Source organism: Mirounga angustirostris, unplaced genomic scaffold (assembly GCF_029215605.1).
Source record: "Mirounga angustirostris isolate CCGP_5_RB_7025 unplaced genomic scaffold, mMirAng1.0.hap1 SCAF_15, whole genome shotgun sequence".
Classification (NCBI taxonomy): domain Eukaryota; kingdom Metazoa; phylum Chordata; class Mammalia; order Carnivora; family Phocidae; genus Mirounga; species Mirounga angustirostris.
The window spans coordinates 80,165,130-80,190,118 of NW_026991723.1; the positions used below are offsets into that span (position 1 = coordinate 80,165,130).

The 24,989-nt window shown below is 36.9% G+C and overlaps 1 protein-coding gene across 1 annotated transcript in view; it reads right to left on the reverse strand.

Annotated features, from left to right (window-relative positions):
* The window catches only part of MEGF9 (multiple EGF like domains 9), an 85,700-nt gene that overhangs the window by 40,040 nt on the left and 20,671 nt on the right, over positions 1–24,989 (reverse strand). The window contains exon 2 of the mRNA XM_045883024.2: positions 3,454–3,655. Within this exon, the coding sequence (XP_045738980.1) occupies positions 3,454–3,655 (202 nt within the window). The remainder of the gene's footprint in view (positions 1–3,453; positions 3,656–24,989) is intronic.

Sequence of the window (24,989 nt, forward strand, 5' to 3'; positions counted from 1 at the left end):
AGGGGACTTATATGCAGTAACATGCTGCACATCCTCTTTGTTGACATGTGGTACAATTTACAGATTGTTTACATGGGATTCTGACATTATACCGATTTTATCTGGAATTTAACACAAGACTTCCCACATGTTACTTTAAAATGTTAGTATATGGCATTATTGAGTTTCCGGGATATAAATACAAATTTTTCTTAAAGAACCATCAGCCAAAACACATTGAATTGAGAGATAAGAACATTCTAGGATATTTGGGTGTTAAATACCAAGAGCCTTTCTACTAAGAAAAACAACTGTGTAATTATGAAGTCATTCTGTTTCACGGAATAAGCACTTGCTTATTACATTTGTTCAACTGGACTGAATGGTAGCTTTAGTGTGTAAGCTTACACAAGTTAACTATACCCCCTAAACATCAAAATTCTCATATTCAAAGTGGGAAAATAACAGTGCTCTCCTCAAGGGAGTTTTTTGAAAATTAAATGAGATACTGAACATAAGTGACCTAGCATACAGTACATGCTCAAAAAATGGTTTCTAGTATTATTTTTATTGTATATCTAGAAAGTGTAGATTGTAAAAATTTACACATGCATTTTCTTGTTTGATCCTTAAGACAAAACAACTTTATACAGGAGAGAAACAGGACATGGATTATTATCACCACTTCACAAATTAAAAGATAAATGCTTAAAAAAGTAAAGTGACTTTCCCAAAGCTACATGGTTACCTGGCGATATCTACCAGGGTTGGAACCCTAAACCAGGGTTGGCAAACTTTTTCTTAAAGAGACAGGCAGTAAATATTTTAGGTTTGCCGGCCACACAGTCTCTGTTGCAACGAGCCAGCTCTGCCACAGCAGCGCAAAAGCAGTCACAGATGATACGTAACCACATGAGTGCACCTGTGTCCCAGTGACACTTTATTTACAAAAGCAGGCAGCGGGCTGGATTTGGTTCACGACTGTAGTTTACAGCCCCCCATCCTGGATCTTTGAGTTACTAGTCCAATGCACTTTTCCACTACTCTCTAGTTACGACCCATTTTCAGAACAGTGTTTAGCCTACGTCACTTAATGGCACTAACTGTGGGGGCGGGGGGGCGGGCAGAATCGGGAATAATTTATAGGGCCACCTGGGTGGCTCAGTAGCTTAAGGATCTGACTCTTGATTTCAGCTCAGTTACTATCTCATGGGTCTTGGGATCGATGGAGCCCCTTTTTGGGCTCCGCGCTCAGCAGAGAGTCTGCTTAAAGATTCTTTCCCTCTGCCGCTCCCCCCACTCACATGTCACCTCTCTCTCTCTGTGTCTCTAAATTAAATAAATAAATGTTTTTAAAAAAAGAAATAATTTGTGGGGCGCCTGGGTGGCTCAGTTGGTTGAGCGACTGCCTTCGGCTCAGGTCATGATCCTGGAGTCCCGCATCGGGCTCCCTGCTCGGTGGGTTGTCTGCTTCTCCCTCTGACCCTCCCCCCTCTCATGAGCTTGCTCTCTCTCATTCTCTCTCTCTCAAATAAAATAAATAAAATCTTTAAAAAAAAAAAAGAAAGAATTTGTAAAAGATCAATGGAAACAGTAAGGTATTACATGAATTTTAGAATTACTGTTTTTCCCTCCTCTCCAGCTTTTAAAACTCTCTCTCAATGCTCCCCTTATTTCTTTCTCCTCTAACAAAGCAGTTTGGCCTAGAAGTAAACACTGTTTTATCTCTCCAAAGTGCTCAGGGAAAAACGTTTTTGCACAATCTCATTCTAAAGGAAGTAGTAGTCATGCCATTAGATATTAGAATGAACAAACTTATCCAAATCTCATCTTTTAAAATGGTAAGAAAGTTGAACCTTCTAAGGATGACTTGTGCGGGCATGTTTTTAGGGAGCAAAGGGAGCAATGATAAGCAACTACTATATTCTCAACCTCAAATAATAGAATGATTATCAGTTTTCTCATTATAGAAGCTGCATGACATGGTGATAGGGACACTGGGCTTGGAATCCTAACTGAGAATTCTTTCTCTGCCACTTAGTATCCTTGTGATTTAAAAACCCACATAAAAAGAGTTTCAAAGATTAAAACAAATAACTATTTTAAAATACCAATACCATCATAAGCATTGATTATTGTTGCATTTGAAATTATAAACTTCTCTTTCTTTTTTAAGATTTTATTTATTTATTTGAGAGAGAGCAAGAGCTAGAGAGGGAGAGAGCATGAGCAGTGGTGAAGGACAGAGGGAGAGGGAGAAGCAGACTCCCCACTGAGCAGGGAACCTGATGCGGGACTCCATTCCAGGACCCGGGGATCATGACCTGAGCTAAAGGCAGACGCTTAACCGATTGAGTCACCTAGACGCCCCAAATTATAAACTTGTTAATCCAGTTCACATCCATATTTTTAATAGAGGTATAATATGATACAATATTGCATATCATGTGTACAGTATGATTTATAAAGCATCCAAGATAACTACAGCTGAGTATAAAGAAACTTCTGCCAAGGAGCTAAAAGTTCTTTAAAACTACTCCCTCATTTAAGCCAACAGTATTCCTTTGAAATTAAAACAACCCAGAATGTATTGTGTGATGTGTGCTAGGCATTTTACGCTCATCTATCCACTTAACCTTCACAACAACCTTGAGAAGAAACTGAGGCTCAGAAAAATGAAATAACTTGCTGAAAGCACAAAGCTCCTAAGTGGAAACAGATCTTGGATCTATACCCAGGTTAGGCTGATTGTAAAGCTTATGTTCTTTTCATTACATAACACTGTCTCTTCAGCTTTTTGATTTAGGTTTCACAAAAAGCTAGGTGCCTCATACAAGGTCAAAGAACAATTACTTTCAGTGTAATAGAAGGCATATCCTCAGATGGTGGGACACTGTTCTACTACATTAAGTTGCCTCCGAATAACATAATATTTTAAAGGTAATTTCCAGATAATTCCTACTTAATCAAGTTTTGGTCCTCCAAAATGTGCTGGTAAAACCAGTCTTTTCCCCACTAGTTGGAGAAATTAGGATATTACCAACTTTAAGCCTTAGATGTGCAAAGAAACAGTTCTGGCATTTGGATAAGAGAAAAAATAAAGCAAAGAGTAAGTTTCCTGAAAATCCAATGGTATGTGAATAAACATAATAAGAACGTTTCCCCTGGAAATGCCAGGAAGTTATCACTTCCAGAAAGGAGACTGCTTTCTCAATAATTTTTTTCCATGAAATTTAGAGAAATTATCACAAAGCAAAATTGGTGACCCAGGTCCTTTTGAAGAACTAGATCAGTAAATTAGATGCTTTTTAATTTTAATATTAAATATACAAAGTGAGGAAATAAAAGTGTATGAAATATTTTATGAATCTATGCCCCCTGATCCCCCTTTATTTAAACCACTCTGGTCCTTGAGAGCAAGAGCCTTTTCTTTTTCTTGATAAAATAGCATCACCTCCACCTACTGCTGCTTACCTGCTGCAGAGCGCGCTGAGGGCTCCGTGTGGACTACAGTCACACGGCAGACAGAGCCCAGAAGTGTGATTCAGGTAAAAGCTATCCCTGCAGGTGTCACAACGGAGCCCTTGATAAGGTGGCCAGCACTCACACTGCCCTGTGGTCTGGTTGCAGCGATTCACGTCCAGGCTTCCTGCCACAGAGCAGTTACATGCATCATCTATAAGGGAAGAAGAAAAGAGACATTAGTAACTAAGATTTAATGCTTTCTTAGTTAAATGAATGCTATTTTATTTTTCCTAATAAATGTTCATGACAATTTTGTAAGGATGGGAAAAAAAATGAATTCTGGTTCAAATTCACTTGCTGACCCGTTTATTTAAGATGGGAAATATAGGCAGTCAGGTATGTAAAACTATACGTCACTCATAATTATAAAGCTAACATTCTCAATGTCCTTTCCAGTACTCCTTATCTTCTAGCCCTCCTACCCTACACTCTAATATGTGGGGTGGGGAACCCTGTATACTACTCAGTTTTGCTGGACTGGAGACCTCAAAGGCCTATCTCTGCTTACCTACATGGCACTGAGAGCACATGCTGGAAATGGCAACATGTTAAATAATGAAGAGTCTCATTGTACAGCAGCAAAAGCCTAAGGCTCAAATGGTTTACTGTGGTCATTTATACAGGTTAGCCAAAATTGTGCTGGAGCTGGAATCATAAGCTAATATGTTCTTCCCAGGAAAGAATTCATGGAGAGTTGAAACTTTAAGGTAAGGAAAGGATGAACAATAAATCCTAGATGAGAAAGTGGCCACAGTCACCCTGATCAGTGGGCTAAAACCAATCACAGTTTGAATCTTTTTCCTAAGTTTTAAGATTTAGAAAATAAACTTTCCTTTAGCTACATTTCAAAGAGTTCTTTGGATGAAAATATTTAGAAGTCCTTGGCTTTAGCCTTTAAATGTAGATGTATTTAAAGGTCAGCTCGAATTTGGTTTTTGCTATTGTTTACACTCATTTTATCAAGAAAGTATTTTCAACAATGGTTTGACACAGTACCAACAGAGGACTTTGCGAGCATTTAAAAAACAAGTAAAGTCAACTGCAGATGAAGTAAAACCTTGTACACAGTTTAAGAATAGCCCCAATTCCAAAATAGCTACAAACCTAGGTTTAACAAGTCCCCCCAAAATCTAGTACAAATTAAACTTGAGTAGGTAAGGCACTATATGAAATGACATTACATTGATAAAAATTTAACTTGGAAAAAATAATCCTTAATGTCATTTTTGATGATTTTTTAAAAAGTTACTGAATAACTGCAAATCCAGGGTCTTAAATAGAATGTTATAAAGGCATTTGCTTCTCTAGTCTGGAAAAGTGAATTAAAATTCCTAATGTCATCACAAGTTGCTCATTCACACAAATCAAAGCAAAGGATTCCACAGAGAAATTCCCACTTCGCCACACCCATACCAATCCATACCTCCCACACTTCTTCAGTTCCTAACCTTTGGGGTCAGCTTATCTCCCTGATCTTTCCATCTATTCTAATTTGTAAATAGATCAAATGAATGAATATACATATATTGGTGAGTGATTTACTTTATGCATAATTCAAGCATGCGTGGTAAATTAGTTACAAATCTCAAAGAAGAATTCAAGATTTCTTCATTCACCAAACTTAGAAAAGGTATCAGCTTCCCATCTCAGTCAACTTTCTTATTTTTACTAGGCTATGTAAGCATGACATCTGTTTGACAGAGTTACTTGTTTTCACATTATTTGTAGTGTTTGCTGTGTGTGTGTGTGTGTGTTTGTGGTTTTTGTAAATAAGGAAGCCATGTTTAGTGGTCTGAAAAGTTGCCAATGACAACTTCATGGTAAAACCTACACTCCACCAAAAATGACCAGAATGCTTAAAATAACATTTTTCTTCCAAATCTGGCAGAATTTCAACATACATCCAATTCCTCCTGCTGGACCAATTTCATCACAAGTTAAACTAACCAAATTATGCTGGTGTGGACAGAACTAGCTCAAGAAAAATGAACAGATTAAGAAAAAAGTCTAAGACTATTTTATTCTATTATTTCCTTACAAATGTACTTCCATCTGAAACCCAAATCAGTATTCCCAATCAATAAGTATTTTTTTAAAAATAACTTAATTAGTGGCGCCTGGGTGTCTCAGTCGTTAAGCGTCTGCCTTCGGCTCAGGTCATGATCCCAGGGTCCTCGGATCAAGCCCTGCATCGGGCTCCCTGCTCAGCCAGGAGCCTGCTTCTCCCTCTCCCACTCCCCCTGCTTGTGTTCCCTCTCTAGCTGTCTCTCTCTCTGTGTCAAATAAATAAATAAGATCTTTTTAAAAAATAAAATAACATAATTAATCTAAAAACTTTGAGGAAAAAACTGTTTTTTTTCCAATAAAGTTCTAATGGATAAACTTGAGTACAAATCAATTTCATTAGTTATTTATTACTTCTCTAGAGCCAAGTCAATCTCTTCCATATCCTCTGAACATATTCTTTTTAGTCTCATCTTTGGACCTTTGCTCATTTTGTCCTCCTTGAAATGCTCTCTACTCTCCACATATTCAAACCTATTCCCTATTTCAAGAGTCGGCTGAAACTTACTCCTCCACAAACTCTAATTCTATTACCCTAGTATGAATCTGTAACAACATCTATTACCTATAACTCTCATATGCCAATAAGTTGAAGAGGCAGGAAAGTGAAGCAGTTATGAGTATAGACGATAGAGGCAGATGGCTATAGGCTGAAATCCAGCTCTCTCATCACTAACTTTATGACCTTAGAGAAGTTAACTACCCTCTTGTGCCTTCCTTTTCTTGTCTGTAAACAGGGAATAATACAGTACCAATTACACTCAGCCCCAACACTGGAGGTAGTTTGGAGTACTGTGAGAAGTATAGCTGGAAGAAAGAGATACCAGATAAAATAACACAACAACAATTCAGATGTCAGTTCATAGGCCACAGCTTTGTTATACCCTGTGGACAAGAAAGCGTGGGATTGGATTTATTACCATGGCAGTTTTTGACAATGTTTAGGAAATAGAGTTAGTGTCCTGACATTCAGAAATCCAAGTTGTAGGTTATCTAGGAAGAAAATAAGGGGTATAATATGTAATCTGGGCTTCATATATTACCAATATGGGTGCCTACAAATACAATGATGAAAACAGAAGGGTTAAGGATGTGGTTTTAGGGAGGATGAAAAGAGCATTTATTGATTATATGCCCCTTGTATTAATCATTCTAGTAGTAGTGGAATATATGGCAAATATTTCAGCAAGAGCGACAACCCTCGTGCCAAGAAGGGGGTTGATTTATGAAGACAAAATGTACTATCACATTAACATTCCTCTCCAAATTAACCAAGGGAGAGGAAGTTAAAGCAAAGCATACAAAATGCCAGGGAACATGTGCATCTTTTCTGTTTGGAGCTCGGAATCTGAGGCCCTCTCCCAGTGACTGACCTCAAATGAAATGACCCAACTTAAATGAATAGTATGAGCAACAGTAATAAATGTAAAGCACTATGAATATCCAATAAATTGTGTTAGGATAACTCGTTACCTTGTAAGTAGAGTAAAAACTCAGAGCCTTCACAGTTCTTGACATTCATATAGAACCAGACAGGAGTTAATGCAGAAACAATGCAATTTACTAGCAGGCTGGCAATATGAAGAAGAAGAAGAAGAAGAAGAAGAAGAAGAAAGGAATTTCAGTTGATAGAAGGAGTAGAAAGGATCTATAGCCAAGAAAAGAGACAAAGTGCTGACTTTTTAATGAGGCAGAATCTTAGCAAAGCAGCACAAAGGAGTCAGGGACATGACTAATGGTAAGTTACTAGTATGGATGTTAATGGGAATGAAACAATATGAAGAGGACCCAAAAAACTAATTACGGACAAGTCTGAATGAAATGCCAAAAATCTCATGTGGCTGCCTAAGAGTACATATGAAGTAAATTCTCCATCATTTGAGCTGTGGGTTTTCTTTCAATGCCCTGTGATTCTTGGGAAAGCTCTATAGAGAGATAATTAGAGAAAAGTAACATAAATGTTAGCAAAGAGATGGCAATCTTTAGCAATATTTTTTCTTTTTGTTTGACTTCTGAAGAGCAATGAAATACTTTGAAGAGCAATGAATTGAACCCTAAGGAAGAATAAGAAACTAAAATCTGGTGCCAGACTATTTGAAAATAGAAATATAAAGGCCCAGAGAAGAGACAATAACTTGGCATTTTTCTCTAAGAACTTGAATGTACGTGAAGATTTTGTAGTAAAAGTATCCAAAATAATCATTGCATTTAAATCAAATACTGAACTTTTTCAAACAATCCTTACCAAGGGCCAGGAGATGAACAATCTCAGCAATGAAAAATAAATATAGAGTAACTTTGTTTAGAAGTCCCATAAGCTCCCCCACCCCCTTTGTGCACAAACACTTATACTGGTAAGAGATTGTCTCCCTGCACATACTAAAGACCTTTTCTCATACACCTGGTAGTCTTCTTTCTGCATCCAGCTTTTAACAACCTCATGTCACTGCACAGTAAAAAGTCCATCATATCTTCTAGAGAATTTTAATGTGTTTTGGTATCTGCAGCTACTTTGATGGTAGTTTTTAGAAAAATATTGTGATACTATGTCCCAATTAATGTGCCCTCTGTCTGTCTCTTTTGAAGTCCTTTCTGAGTGTTGTAATTAACTATGATGTCTGGAGACTCAAGCAATTTGGTACAATAGTGTGTTAGCCTTTTGCAGATAAATAAGAACTGTAAAAGCAGTAAATGAAAGATCTGAATAAGTAAATGAAAAAAATTTTGTCCCCAGGCAATTCATGATGCAAATGTCATAGAACAAAAAAATGTTAATTGATAAGAACACTGTTGCTGAACTAAATTGATTACAAAACAAGTATTGCATTTATGCATAGAGACTGGGAAAATACTTGTAAATATAACTAACACAGAGCACTCACAGGAATCTGATTCAGGAATATAGTCAATTCTACCTATAGCCTCTTGCAAAATTGTGGAAATACCTTTGCAAAACTCAATTTCCAACTCCTTTTGATTCCTTCGACAATGATTTCATTCTTGCTTTCAATATCTTCAGATATTGAAAGAATAAAAAAATTATCTATTAAGAACATTTTTTAAAAACTGCTCTAGGCTATTCCAAAACTTTTCATTCTTCTGCATATTCAGAAGACATACAAAATGTACTGTAATATTTACTTATGTGTCTTCTGTTCAGTGTCAAAGTAGCAAAAGCTAGAAGACATGTATTTAAAATGTATCAAGGCTCAGCACTTAATCTTATAACCAAAATTTAAAACATCAATAGAACTGAATACCATATGAGTAAATTTTACTGGATGTAAATTTTAAAAAACAAAAAAAAATTTTTAAAGCAATGAGGTTTTACTAGACTCTGCTCTTTTTTTTTTTTTTTTTTTTGGACTACGTTCTTAGATTTTGCAAGAAGGAAGCCTTGGTGTCCTGCAAGCAACTACATTAGGTGGATTGTGACACTAAAGTCACATGGGACCCAACTAATAATTGAAGTCTTTTGCAAAGCTAATGTTACAATTAAGATAGCAAGAATTGATGAATGTTTCAATTGATTACTGCACAAACAGCTGTGGAACATTTTAGGGTTTAAAATGCTATTTAACTGGGGCACCTGGGTGGCTCAGTCAGTTAAGCATCCGACTCTCAATTATGGCTCAAGTTGTGATCTCAGGGTCGTGAGATTGAGCCCAGCATCAGGATCTGCACTGAGCTACGGTGTAGCCTGCTTGAGATTCTCTCCCTCCCTTTCTGTCTGTCCCTTCCCTCCACCTCCACCCCAGTTCCCACACATGCATGTGCTCTTTATCTCTCTTAAAAAAATAAATAAATAATAAAATAAATAAAGAAAATGTTATTTAACTAAAAGAAGTAGCATCTTTTTTCCTTTGGCTCCAACTTAAGTCTTTGGTTATGATTGCTCCTGTGTAAAATGAAGGAGAAGAGGAAAAAATAAGATAAAGATGTATAGGATTCCCATCCCTTTTTCATACACAACTGTTTCTTTTCCTTTGAGATTCGTCATTAAAAACCCTACTCTATTTAAAGAAACACTTGGGAAATACCTGTAAGTATAATGACTTTGAACCTACCCAGTCTGTCTTTTCCACAAACCTAGGATAATATTTACAAAAATAACATCTGTCCTGATATTCAAATTGAAAAGAAAGAGAAAAATAGTTGTCAAAATCAAAAGTAGGAATACTTAATTCAAACCTCTGCCTATACATCAAAAGAATACAAAACAACGGGGCACCTGGGTGGCTCAGATGGTTGGGCATCTTTCCTTCGGCTCAGGTCATGATCCCAGGGTCCTGGGATCGAGTCCCGCATCAGACTCCCTACTGGGCGGGGAGCCTGCTTCTCTCCCTCTGCCTCTGCCTCTCTCTCTCTCTCTGACTTTCATGAATAAATAAATAAAATAAAATAAAATAAAGAAAGAAAGAAAGAAAGAATACAAAACAACAACAACAAATAATAATATTGTCTTGACTACAGGCCTGATTTCCTAAGCATACGGTTTATTTATTTCAAAATGTACTTTTTATCAGGCTCATATTCCATCTTTTTAGGTTTAGAGTAAAGGAATCCTGGAAAGGCCTCATTCTAGAGAAAAGGAATTATCAACAGAATTTTTATTTTTTTATTTTTTATTTTTTTAAGATTTTATTTTATTTATTTGACAGAGAGAGAGAGACAGCTAGAGAGGGAACACAAGCAGGGGGAGTGAGAGAGGGAGAAGCAGGCTCCTGGCCGAGCAGGGAGCCCGATGTGGGGCTCGATCCCAGGACCCCGGGATCATGACCTGAGCCGAAGGCAGACGCTTAATGACTGAGCCACCCAGGGGCCCCAACAGAATTTTTATTTTTATAAAAGATCTTACTCTAGCATAACACTGATACTCAAGTTACATTTCACATTTATGTTATGCCAGGGTAGGGTTACAAATCTTTGCAAAACTGGGAAACTCAGTATTAAAGCTGATGAGTTTCTTGCATTAAACCAGATTTCACAGAAATGTGGAAAGTTTTAAAGCCACTACTTTTAAAGAAAAGCTTTAAGCTTTACCTTTTAAAATAAAAATGTATCCATTAAAATTCCCAGTCATAATTCATTGTCACAAAACATTTCTTCTACTTTACGGTAGACACAGGGGAAAAAAGTGGGTAACAACAACATAGGTTTTATAGAAAATTTTCTGCCTCATACTTAAGGACCATGTTGTCAGTGCTTGGTCCTTGGCTCACTGACAGCGTTCCACAATTCAAAGACAATTCATCCGATTACTGAGACAAAATGACAAGTTCTGGGAAAGGTTGTAACAACCAGCTTTCACTACTACTAATAACCAAGATGATATGACTGCTTATTGACATGTATATCCAACATCGCACTAAAAACTTCATATGTACACATCCCTCAGTCTTCACCACAATCCTGTGAGGTAGGTGACTTGAAGGAACATAAGTCTGAGAGAAATGAAACAATCACACAACCAACCAGTACTGGAAAACAGATTGCAACCCAAACTGAAGAACTCCAAAATCCATGTCTTTTCACTATGAGAAACTTCTGACTATCAAAACAAGTACAAAAAACACTAGACAGACCCAGGACATCTTACAACCAGAATTTGCTACTAATTAACCAGCTCTGTGACCTTCATTAAGTCTAACTGCTCTGAGTTTCAGTGTCTCGATCTATAAATTATGGGTAATTCTTGTCATCTATCCATATGAAATACTTACGGCTAAAGCTAACATAATATATACATGATCTTTAGGCTAAAAACTATAAGACAGTGAAGAAAAAAAAAAAACACAAAAAAAGACCTAAATAAGTGGAGAGACACAGCATAACAATTAAATCTATAGATTCAGTGAACACCAGTCAAAATCTCATCAGGATTTTTTGGTAGGTATTCACAAACTGACTCGAAAATAAATTTTAAAAAGTAAAGAAACTTGAACAGCCAAAGAAGAATAAAGTTGGAAGACTTTCAATAACTCATTTCAAGACTTATTTTATAGCTATAATAATCAAGACAATGTGTTATTGGTGAAAGAAAAGACACAAAGGTCAATGGAACAAAACAGCCCAGGAATAGACCCGCATAAATATCATCAACTAATTTTTGACAAGGTGCAAAAGAAATTCAAGGGGAAAGGATCATTTTTTCAATAAGTGGTGTTGGAACAGTTGGGTGTCCCTCAGCAAAAAGCTGAACTTTGACCTAACCTCACACCTTGTTCAAAAATTAACTCAAAATAGATCATAGCCCCAAATGTAAAATGTAAAACTACAATACCTCTAGAAGAAAACATAGGAGAAAATGTGATTGACCCCGGAGTGAGCAAAGAACTTTTAGATACAACACCAAAAGCAAAATCCATAAAATGAAAATTTATAAGTTGGACTTTATTAAAATTTAAAACTTTTGCTCTTTATAAAACTACTAAGAGAATGAAAACACAGTCACCAACTGGGAGAATATTTGCAAATCACATTTCTGTCAAAGGACTTGTGTCAAGAATATACGAAGAACTCTCAAAACTTAACAGTAAAAAAACCACAATTTTAAAATGGGGAAAAGGTCTGAACAGATACTTCACCAAAGAAGGCATATGTATAACAAATAAACACTTGAAAAGATGCTCAACATCTTTTATTAGGAAAATGCAAATTGAAACCATAATGACATACTAGTACATATGTAATAGAATGACTGAATTTTTAAAAACTGGCAGTACCCAGTGCTGATAACAGTGCTGAGCAACTAGAACTCTTCCATGTTACTAATAGGAATGCTTAGAAAACAATCTGGCCATTTCTTATAAACTTAAATTTACACCTACTATATGACCTAGCAATTTTAATCCTAGGTATTTACCCAAGAGAAATGAAAACTTATGTTCACAGGTAAGCATCAGTGAATGTTTATAGCAGTTGTATTCATAATCACCAAAAACTGAAAACTACCTAAATGTCAACTGTTGAATCATTAAAAAAACTGTGGTCCTTTTTATATGGTATGCTAATATATTTTTTCACATCAGAATCTGTTTCTGATTTATTAACTTGATCTGTCTATTCTTTTACCAGTATGCTAAAAAAAAAAAAAAAGTTTTAATAACTGCAGCTTTATAACATGTTTCACTAATGGATTACCTTTCTTTACATTTTCTTTTAGTTGTTGATAGTTATTTATGTTTCCAGCTGAACTCTACAGCCACATTTCCTCCAAAAAAATCCTATTGTAGTTTTCCCATTAATTCCACTTATTCTAAAAGTTAGTGTATCAGGAACTGGTAGCTTTATAATATTCCATTTTTCTACCTGTGAGCACAGGTATGCCTCTCCACTTATTGTCTTTCTCTCTATCTCTCAGCAAAATTTCATAATTTAAAAACATATTTATATGAGTTGCATACATATCTTGATGCGATTATTCCTAAACTTTGTATCATTTGTGGCAGTGGTGATTAGTGTGATTTTTCCCCATTATCTCCTCTAATTAGTATTAGCTAGAAATACTTATTAACTTCAGTTCTTTTGGAGATATATACATAGTCATTTTGATGAACTCTCATTATTTCTAATGTTTTTGCCTTGATTCTTTTGAGTAAGACTTCTATTTTAAATTACACGGAGGTCTTCCACTGAAGGTCATATCTTCCCTGGCTATCAATAGATATAATTCTGAGTTTCCTCAACCACAACAATTTGTTGGTAAAATAGAGCAAAGTGTTTCACACAACTGATTATCTTAATCCCTAGGTCAGCCTTATTATTAATTGTAATAAATGTAATTACCACTTACTATTACCTACAATGTCTCAGCCTTTATCAGTCACACATTTCACTTGAATGAACACTTCACAACAACCTTGCAAGGGGTGTTTGTAAATAGGGAAATCAGAACTTAGAGAAGTGAAGTCACTGCCCAAGACCACACAGTTACTGTACGTGGTGAGACAACATTCAGACCCAGGTTTCTCTTACTCTAGTGCTCTTCCTCATTCCACTTCACCACAGAGCTTTCTTCCTTTAAAAAAAGGGAAGGAGGGAAAGGGAAAAACAAGAAAAAGAAATTAAAATTCTACCTACTGCTGTTAAATACAGTTGGGTGGGGGTTTTGTGGTTTTTTTTTTTTTTTAGTCTATTTTCTTTGTAAGCAGGTGACATCAAGTCAAATGATTAGCAAACAGTAGGATGGAGGGAAACAGCTGGTCAAGCTACAAAAATAATTCTCAACGGGAGACTTAGAACACCTTGCATTTGCTTTTGGTCCCTGAGTCTTAATATATTGTTCAGAGCCAAAAACACACACCCATGATTTAATATTTGGGACCAGTTATTTTATTTAAATACAGTCTCGTAGCTAAAATAATACTCCTAATTAGTATCTCCAGTATCTCTCTAAATTCTGGATACAGACTATGCTGAACAACAAAACTGCTACCTGAACATAGGCCAAAAAAAGTTTTTTGTGCCACCATTTTCCTATTTGCTTGCATTTTTCAAGGCTTCTTTTCAAAAACCAGTTTTTCCATTTCGTAAAAGTTACTGCTTACTTTTTGGAAGGACATTTTTTTCTTTCTGGCTATTACCAAATTGAGAATGTACTGCAAGAACTGACTAAATACCACCTATATGGCTTGAAAGAATAGCTACTCTATCAAACTTTGAATTTATATGAACTTCTTTATTTACAAAATGCTCACAATATCCTTCAGTTTAAGGGGAGGTGGGGAGGAGGAAGGAGCAAATACAGAAATTGAATCTGTGCAACTTAAAATCTGGCTCCAGGCTATAAGAGAAAGAGAGCAGTCTATGAGGTCAAGGGACCTAGATTCAAATACTGAAACCATTGTTTATGATTTTAAAACTCATGCCCTCTTTGTAAAGGTTTTTTATAAAATTGGGATAATGATACCTAACTTATGAGGATGTTCTAAGAATTACAGGAGACAAGGCAAAGAAAACACCTAGGATAGGGCCTTCTCTTTCCCCACCCTACATTTTTATTATAAGCAATCTTTTTAGCAAAGTAGCATCCTTAGATGTTACTACAGATTGCAAGAATTGAGAACAGGGACCATCAGAGATCTCTGAATGTACTCAAATTACCCTAAATAATGTCATTAATGCCTTAATTTTGTAGCAATAGAACAGAAAGTCTAAGAAAAAGAGGAGAGCTTCAATTTCAAGTGCTGCCAATAGCTTCTGAGGTTGGGATTAGATTTGCCTTAGTGTATCTATTTACAGAGCACAGCTGAGCAACTTAAAGGCTAGCACTATTTGCTCATTGTAATACCTGGAAAATTAGTTTGGGGAAAGGAGTGCAGAGAGAGCAAAAGAAAAGGTCAACTTAAAAATACTGTCCTAACCAGGGCGCCTGGGTGGTTCAGTTGTTAAGCGGCCGCCTTCGGCTCAGGTCATGATCCCGGGGTCCTGGGATAGAGCCCCACATTGGGCTCCCTGCTCAGCCAGGAGCCTGCTTCTCCCTCTCCCACTCCCCCTGCTTGTGCTCCCTCTCTCACTGTGTCTCTCTTTGTCAAATAAATAAATAAAATCTTTAAAAAAAAAAAAAATACTGTCCTAAGGCACCCAGTGATTTAACCTAGAAATTGTTCCTAATTTCCAATAAAAGGAGGTTGGTCCCACATATTACAGTTTAACATCTATCCCAGCCAATTTTTAAACATATTATTAAATGGATGGTTTGTGGATTATTAGAAATAAATATGTATTTGATTACAAAATTATGCCATACCATCTTGGGAAAATACAAGGGGTATATAAGGACAAGTAAGTAGAGAGAAAATCTACTTACTATGGTTGCAACAAAGACTGACAGGGAGGACTAGGAGAAGAAAATACATATTAGAAAGGTATACTTGGGCACTTTATCCTGCATGGAACAATTCTCCAAATCAGGACCACCTGCTTCAGAATCACCGGGGGTGCACAGTGAAACTCTGATTCCTGGGTCCCATCCTACACCTATTGAATAGAAATCTCAGGTTGGCAGGGAGGATCTCAGGAATATGGATTTTTTTACAAGCTTCAAAAGTGATTCTGATGTACCTAAAAGTTTGCTATATGCAAAAGGAAAATACGGAAAATTCTTGAGCAGAGTAATGATGTGGCCAGAGGTGGGCTTCAGAAGTAAAAACAACAACAACATAAACAAAAATAACAACAACAATAATGACAACAGTAATGATCTGCACTCCACTACTTAGTGCTTACTTATGTGTTGACTTATTCCATGCCAGGCACTGTTTTATGTACTTTATATGCACAAACATTTAAAACATTCAAAGGACCTATCTATAAGGTAGGTCAGGTGATACAGGGGATAAAAGAAGGAAATGGAGGCGCAGAGAAAGTAAGGAATTTCCCCAAAGTCAGAAGGCCACCGATGTCCAACTGAGATTAGATTACCTTTAGCAGCAGTGTGAAGAGGGGACCAGAGGGGAGAAGACTGGAGGTGGGAGATTTATTGATAATCAACTGCAGCTGTCCAACAGGAACATCTAAAATTGGGCAGTGTCACTAGTAAAGACTGCTCTGAGAACATACAGATACTGTCCGTATGTCGTACAGTGAAATTAAATCTATTTGCCTTTTAAATAAACACTGCAAGGCAGAAAATATACCTGTCTGCAGTTGTCTGCAGTGCTAAAGTTTAATGGATTTGGAGCTAAGAGCCAAGTGAAATAGCTGAGCCTTGAGTTATTCCAAAGGACACTTAAAAGAAGTACTTTTTCTTTTGGAACTGGAAGTGGGCTATCTTACTTTGTATGCCTTATCTAATCCTCTTACTCCTCAAAACATGTTGACAAATTCTTCCCACTCTCCTGCCACTCTCCACTATTATCAAACACTTACACAGTATAAACATGTTCTACACTGCAAGCTGTGAAGTTCTTTGCTTTATCATCATGACTAAGCATTTGGGTAACACTTCAGATTCAAAAATCTTAAGGGCATGAGAGAAGAGAAACCCCTTTTCCAACTCCACAGCTCACTCCTGCTCTTGTACAGGCTGTAAGAGGAACTTAATCACACCCCTTTTACACACACACATACACACACACACTCTCTCTTCAGTTTTCAAAAGAAAACTGAAATGGTCAATGCTAAAATAGATTGGGAGGACTTTTATTTTTTTTAATGAGAATTTGGAAGCACCAAGATGTTAAGTTCGCAAACAATACAAAACACAACCCTCAAACTTCCCCTAATCATTGCCAAAGCACTAATGAAAGTTAACAATCTCAGAAGTTCTCAGGGACCAGCGGTTAATAATAAATCGAAAAAGAAATAATGTGATTCCCTCCTCTACTTCTAAAGTAATAGTCTTGGAGAAACAAACAACATTAGCCAAAATATCTAAAAGAAACAGGCTAAGTGAAATTTACCTCCACTCTAGTGGAATTTACCTATTTGTCCTTCACTTCTGATTTCAGGCATCCCATTCACTACCTTCTGTACCTTTAAAAGCTTTCACCACACCGTTGGCAGGATTGTAAAATGGTGCAATCACCATGGGAAACAGTATAGAGTTTCCTATAGAAATGTAACTACCATATGATCCAGTCATCCCACTTCTGGGTATATATCCAAAAGAATTGAAAGCAGAGCCTTGAAGACACATTTGTACCCCCCTGTTCAGGGCATTATTCATAACAGCCAACATGTGGAAGCAACCTAAAGGTCCATTGATGGATGAATGGATAAACAAAATGTGGGATATACATACAATGGAATATTATTCAGCCTTAAAAAGCGAGGGTAGGGGTGCCTGGGTGGCTCAGTCGTTAAGTGTCTGCCTTCGGCTCAGGTCATGATCCCAGGGTCCTGGGATCGAGCCCCGCATCGGGCTCCCTGCTCTACGGGAAGCCTGCTTCTCCCTCTCTCGATGTCAATCCCTCTGTCAAAAAATAAATAAAATCTTAAAAAATATATATAAAAAAAAAAAAGCGAGGGTATCCTGTCACATGTTACAACATGGATGAACCTCCAGGTCATTATGTTAAATGAAATCAGCCAGTCACAAAAAAACAAAAAACAAAAAAACAAAACAAAAAAACTACATGATTCCACTTATATAAGGCATCTAAAGTAGTCAAATCTAGAAAAACAGAGAGCAGAATGGTACTTACCAGAGATTAGGAAGTAGAAAGAAGTAAGGGGAGTTCTATTTAATCGATACTGAGTTTCAAATTTGCAAAAAAGTTCTGGAGATCTGTTTCACAACAATGTAAATATACTCAACACTTACACAATGTGCAATGTGAACTGTATACTTATACAATGATAAATTTTACATATCTTTTATTCATAGTAAAAAAAAAAAACAGAAAAAAAAATAGAAGCTATTATCATACAGCATGTTTGTGTGCATTTCTTACTTTACCAAAGGAGCTAGGAAATTTTAATTGCTGGGACTTAGGAATTTGATTGTCTGATCTACCCTGTTTTTATAGGTAACCGAAGCTAAGAGTAGTAAAGTAATTTTCCATATAAGCTTTGAAGCCAGACAGGCCAGACCACAAACATTGGCTCTACCTCTTAGCTGTGAGCATGGACAACTGTGGGGATGAAACAATGTAGCACAGGGCCTGACACAGTTCTCCTTCCCTTTCAGCAATCTGTTCGTTTGTTCCAGAGTCAGAGCCCCATTTGGGTTGACAATGATAAATGGAATGACGGGTTGAAGAAAGACAGGTGAATTTTTATAAAATACGTTAATTAAAAAATATATATGTAATTTAGACCAATTACTAAGAAATGCTGAAAGTAAGCTATCTACTGAAGTAATTTTGCTTGATTTTTTAATGTTTCCCTTCCCAAAAATCTATCTAATTTTAAGGAGAGAATGATTACAGATTAAATACAGGTGGTCATCTAAAAGAAGCTATTCCTGGAACAACCAAATCTCTCATACAGTCCTGATGGAAATATAAACTTGTATCAGGTCTTCACAGAACAACGTGGCAATATCCAGAAAGATAATGATGTGTTACCACCTAGTAGTGCCTAGGAACTCAGTGTGTGTCCATGAATCTGCATTACCTGAGAACTTAAGAAAAATGCAGATTCTCAGGCCCGCCTCAGACCAACTGAATCAGAATTTACATTCTAACAATGTACTCAGGTGATTTCTATGCACATTAATTGAGGAGCACTGCCCTAGAGAAACTTTCCCATATGTGAAGAAAGAGACATGTGCAAGGAGGTCCACTGTATCATTATTTGAAGTGCCTATCAACAAGAAAATGAATACGTTGTGGTACATTCACAGAGTGGACAACTACACAACAACTCAGTCATTCAGAGTTACGTGAACCAACAAAGATAAATCTCAAAAAAATACTGAGTGAGAAAAGCATAAGATGCCATTATGCAAAATTTAAAACATTGAAACAACACTATATTTGTGTGTGTATGTATGCGTGTGTGTATAAGCTTTCTCAAATGCATAGGGCCACATTCAGAATAGTGGTTACATCTGAATAGGGAAGGAAGAAAATGGGATAAAGGAGGAACACTTGAGGCTTTAATCATATCTAGCATTTTATTTCAAGATGAAAAAAAATCCAAAGTGAATGTGGGAGAGAACTCAGATATTATAAAGCTGAGAGGTAGGTATACAGAGGGTGTTCACTTTCTATAAGCTTTTCTGAAAGCTTGATATATTTCATAATTTTTATGAAACATAGTTTCTCCCCATTAATTAACATTTCTCAGTAATAAATATTATCCTACTCAACCTCGTACTATGGTTATTTATCTACTTGTCCTATCTAGGTTTTGGAAGAAGAGGTTTTACATCTGACTTATCCCTGAATGCATCCTCACCCTTTCCCAACACACAGAGACATGGCTCTTGGGCTTCAGATACTAGGTTAGGAGATAGAGAGGTCAGATGTAAGTGGAGTGATGGTTACCTAAGGCAATAAAAGGGACAAATAGAATCTTTGCCTGGACAGCCAAAACTATGGCCTCAAAATGGGACTAAATGTAAAGTCAAGAAATGAAAGAAAGAAAACAAATAGCACAGTACTGTAAGCAGGACTGCATCAGATGCTTTGAAAGGGTAAAAAAGAAAAAAATGCACGTCCATGGGCATGAATTTATTCATTCACTCAGCAAACATATTATCGGCTTACCATGTGCCAAATATTGTATCAGGTGCTGGGGATACAGCAGTAAATAAAGAAGACCAAAATTCATGCCCTCATGACCTTATATCTTACCAGGAGGGAGACATACAAACAAGTTAAATATCTAGTATGTTAAAAGGTAGTTAAATGGTCAGGAGAAAAACCAATGTAAGGAAGGGAAACATGGGAGAGGAAGAGAAACTGTAGGCATCTGTATTGGGGAATATAGTTTTAGGTAGAATGGACAAAGGAAGCGTATGGTAAGTATATACATTAGTTTTCCTTTTACATGTTCTTTACACATGCTTCTGGGCAAGGTTAGGAGGTTTAAAAAGTTCAAAGCAATGTTCTGTTGAGTAATTGAATGAATAAATAAATGAATGTGGGGCACCAGGGTGGTTCAGTCGGTTGTGTCCGACTCTTGATTTCAGCTCAGGTCATGATCTCAGGGTCATGGGATCATGCTGGGCATGGAGCCTTCTTAAGGGCATGGAGACTTCTTAAGATTCTTTCTCCCCCTTTTCCTCTGTCCCTCCCCACTGCCACTGTGCAGCCCCCACCCCCTGCCGCCTCTCTAAAAAATAAATGAATGGGGATGGACATTGGGGAGGGTATGTGCTATGGTGAGCATTGTGAATTGTGTAAGACTGATGAATCACAGGCCTGTACCCCTGAAACAAATAATATATTATATGAAAGAAAGAAAGAAAGAAAGAAAGAAAGAAAGAAAGAAAGAAAGAAAGAAAGAAAGAAAGAAAGAATCTAATCACTGAAAAAAAAAATGAATGAATGAATGAATGAATGAATAGGACTAAAAGATGGGAAGAAAAATACCAAGAACATGAAAAGAGAAAACCCTAATTCTTCTCTGAGGTTGCTAGAGAGAAGATTCTCAGCAAGGCACATAATGATTAATTCACTCATTCAACAAATTAGTATGGTACCAGAAATGGGGAATATAATTTCTAGATGCCAGAGATACAGCAATGTAGAAGAAAGCTGTGGTCCCTGACCTCATACAGCTTACAGTCTTATGGCAGAGAGAAAAACAAAGGAGCTATATAGTGTGATAAGTAGTAAAATGGAAATATGCACACAATGTTATGGGAAAACATGGTATGTGTGTTTGCACTGGGAAAAATACCTAATTAAGACTTTCCAAAGGAAGAAATCTAAATAGGCACACAAAGAATGTGGAGGAGGTTTAGCCAAGCTAGGAGTAAAGGGGAAGAATATCCCAAATTCAAGGTGGTAGCACATGTAATGACCTAGACGTTAAGACAGAGCATAGTACCACAGAGACTTGCGAAAAATTCATTGTGGCATGAGCATAGAATAGGAGGCCAGAGTAGTGACAGGTCAAGGGCATTTGAGTAGCCATGGAAGAATTTTACACAAGATAGAATGACATTATCAGATCTACATTTTATTTTTTTTTTTAAGATTTATTTATTGGGCGCCTGGGTGGCTCAGTTGGTTAAGTGACTGCCTTCGGCTCAGGTCATGATCCTGGAGTCCCGGGATCGAGTCCCGCATCGGGCTCCCTGCTCGGCAGGGAGTCTGCTTCTCCCTCTGATCCTCCCCCTCTCATGCTTTCTGTCTCCCATTCTCTCTCAGATAAATAAATAAAATCTTTAAAAAAAAAAAAAGATTTATTTATTTATTTTAGAGAGAAAGAGCGTACCTGGGGAAGGGGGGGCAGCAGGGTGCAGAGGAAGAGAGACAATCTCAAGCAGGGTCCCTGCTGAGCATGGAGCCCAATGCAGGGCTCAATCTCACAACCCTGAGATCATGACCTGAGTTGAAATCAAGAGTCCAGCACTCAATTGAGCCACCCAGGCATACCCAGATCTGTATTTTAGAAACATAACTTGGACTGCAGTGTAAAGAATGGGCTGGGAAAGAACAAAGGCAAAGAGACCTTTTAGTAGCCTGCTAAAATAATCCAGTTGAGAGATAAAGATAGCCAGAAAAATCAATGCCAAGAGTGTGTGCATGTTATTATGACCACAGGAAATGTATCATTACCTGGGCCCAGTGGTATGCTTATGTCCTAAAAACCTAGTTTTCTATTGTAGCTAAACCAAATCATATTTGCTGATCAATAATCAATGTCTCTCACCCAAAAAGAGGGGAGATCACAGAAAATCGAAGTCCCTAATAAAACAGGCCCATAAAAATGTTCTCAGAGTTGTACTTTATAACCACCTAAAGTCATTATGCTCCTCCCTAAGACGGCACCTTCACTGCACGTTATGTCAATATCTGAAAAACAATTTTCATTCTTTCCCTTCCCCAAACAATTTTTCTACCCATTTTAACGGCGTCTGAGACCTTGAGATTCATGCCTGGCTGTATAAGAGACAAGTACAGCTTTTCAGCTGAATAAACAAAGACAGACAATGAGGGCAATGTGGCAAATGATTCTGCCCACTCAGATATTTTCCAAAGTAGGAGTTCATGCCAGGCTCCCTCGGTTGGAAAGCCCAGGGAAATAAACATTCCAGATATATAACTGAACCAATATCAAATACAGATTTCATCAGCACTATCATTTCTGCTCATTGTTGAGTGGACAGTATACAAAACTTTGGGGGAAACTATGAGGTTGAAGGGCTTAAAAATGAAAGAAGGGGAATAAAGAAGGTAGGTACACCGAGGTATTTTGTTGATAGCACCAGATTGGACACATTACAACAATTTTACTCACCCACAGAGACCAGGAAAGCAATGTGCTTTCATCAATGCCCATTTTAATGTATATTAAAAGATTTGTGGCTGTAGTCCAAGATGGCACCACTCAAAATGAAAATTATTTGTATGTTACAGTATATTCTAAAAGACTAATGTCTTGTATCAACTATATATCCCATATAGAATGTTTGACTTAGGTGATGCAATGTTTGAGGCAGCTTCTCTATCCTTTTTTCTCATTCAAAATGAACAGTACATTCTTCACCAGGTCTGCTCAGACACCCAGGGTGCTAGTGAATGGTAGGACAGACTCTTCAGTGACTAAGCAACCAATATCCTGGAATTTGAAAAGAACTTTTTATAATGAAAAGTTCTACTATCAATAGACCATTTGCCTGAGTTGTTTTCATAGTTACAACTGACCCTCTGCTGGAGGCCAAAATTGCCCCTCTGTTACCCTGACGTCACTCCACCAGCTAAAAACTAGGGTAGGACAGGGGAGGGGGAAAGTACTTTAAAATTCTAAGACAACAAAAGGTAGAAGAAATCAGGTAATCAAAGAGAAGAATGTCCTTGCTATAAAAATAATGTGGGTCATAGGCATTTATAAAGAAATATAAATAGCAAGTTTCTTAAACTCAATAAATATTTATGGAATGGGTATGATTCAAATGACAGATTTTGGCACAAGGTGCTTGCAGTTTATATGACCACTGACAAATCGTTTCTTTCAGTCAAGTTTACTCACATGTAAAAACTGGATAATCGTCTGTACCCAATTCTACCCAAACAATTCAAGTAGTCCTTCTATTGTTAGTTTTCATCTTCAGCTGGGCTATATGAAGTATTTAGCAATGTCAGAAACAACCACCAAAAAAGCTACCAATTTTCATTACTTCTCCCAAAAAAATGACCAATCAAGTCTCTAGATTTAGCTTAAAAGGAAAAAAGGATCTCCCTCTCAATCATAAAGAAAGCATTTTGTTGACTGTATCTGATAACAGCATTGTGAGTATTTAAGAAAAGTAAGAGAAACCTTGTATTTTAGAAATACATGCTGAAATATTCATGGAAGAAATGATATTATGTCTGGATTTTATTTCAAAATAATACAGAGGCAAAGTAAATGGATGCAGGTATGGAGAAGGCAGGATTGGCCTAGATGGTTGTCTGGGTGGGTGATAGGAATGAGAGAGGTCATTACACTATTCTGTTAACTTTTGTATATTTTCAAAATTTTCAATAATAAAATAGTTTTTAAGTGTCTTTATGCTACTTTCACAAGCATATTTTCTTAGGTTTTTGTTTTTTGATAGCAAGGCCATTCACTGATCCCCTGAACAAGAGGTCAGATTTCAAATATGCATGCTAGGTAAAATTTCTTTAAGATTAATTTGAATAAGATAGGTTGATTTAAATTCATTTTAATAAAATTTCCTGAATGTTTGGAAAATAGATGGGTTGCTATTCCAAAGATGATTTTAACAATGAACAGAAGTCTTTATCGAAGTCTTTCCCTGTGCTTTCATTGTTTTAAATGCTTTATTTAGCAACATTATCTTGTAAAAGTACTCATGACTCTATGAAGTGGGCTTAGGCTAGTGACAGAGCTGGGATTTAAATCCAGACATTAAGGGGCGCCTGGGTGGCTCAGTTGGTTAGGCGACTGCCTTCGGCACAGGTCATGATCCTGGAGTCCCGGGATCGAGTCCCACATCAGGCTCCCTGCTCAGCGGGGAGTCTGCTTCTCCCTCTGACCCTCCTCCCTCTCATGCTCTCTGTCTCTCATTGTCTCTCTCGCAAATAAATAAAATCTTAAATAAATAAATAAATAAATAAATAAATAAATAAATAAATCCAGACATTAAAAAAAAGTGCAGGCTTTAAAGTCATAAAGTTTATTTATTTATTTATTTATTTATTTATTTTAGTAATCTCTGCACCCAACCTGGGGCTTGAACTTATGACCCCAAGAGGAAGAGTTGCATGCTCTTCTGACTGAGCCAGCCAGGCACCCCTAAAGCCTGCACTTTTAACCACCAATGACTGGATCCTTCGTGGCTCAGCAATATTGGTTTGGGTTGTGCTGGAAAGAATTAAGAGAAGGGAAGAAAACTACATCAGGCTCAAAAATATATATGCACTGCCTTGTCAGGGAAGCAGTATATACAGTGGGGGGAGGGAAATGGAAAAACTGGGGAATTAGGTAGATTGAATATTGAATTGTAGCTATTTACCATTCATCATCATATGACCTTGACTAAGTTAAATACTTCTCTTAGTAGAACTTTAATATTCTCACCATAACACCACCACCAAAATGATACTTATATGCGGTGAAGAATGTGTTAACTAATCTTATTGTGGTAAACATTTTGCAATATATATGTATATCAAATCATCACATCGTACACTTTAAACTCACATGATGTTATAGGTCAATTATATTTCGATGAAGTTGGCTAAAAAATATACCTCTCTTATCTTCGGTTTCCTCATCCATACTTCAAAGGTATGAGGTAAGATGGCAAGTGAAAATGTCTGTAAAGGAGCCTAATACACAAGTATCCTAGA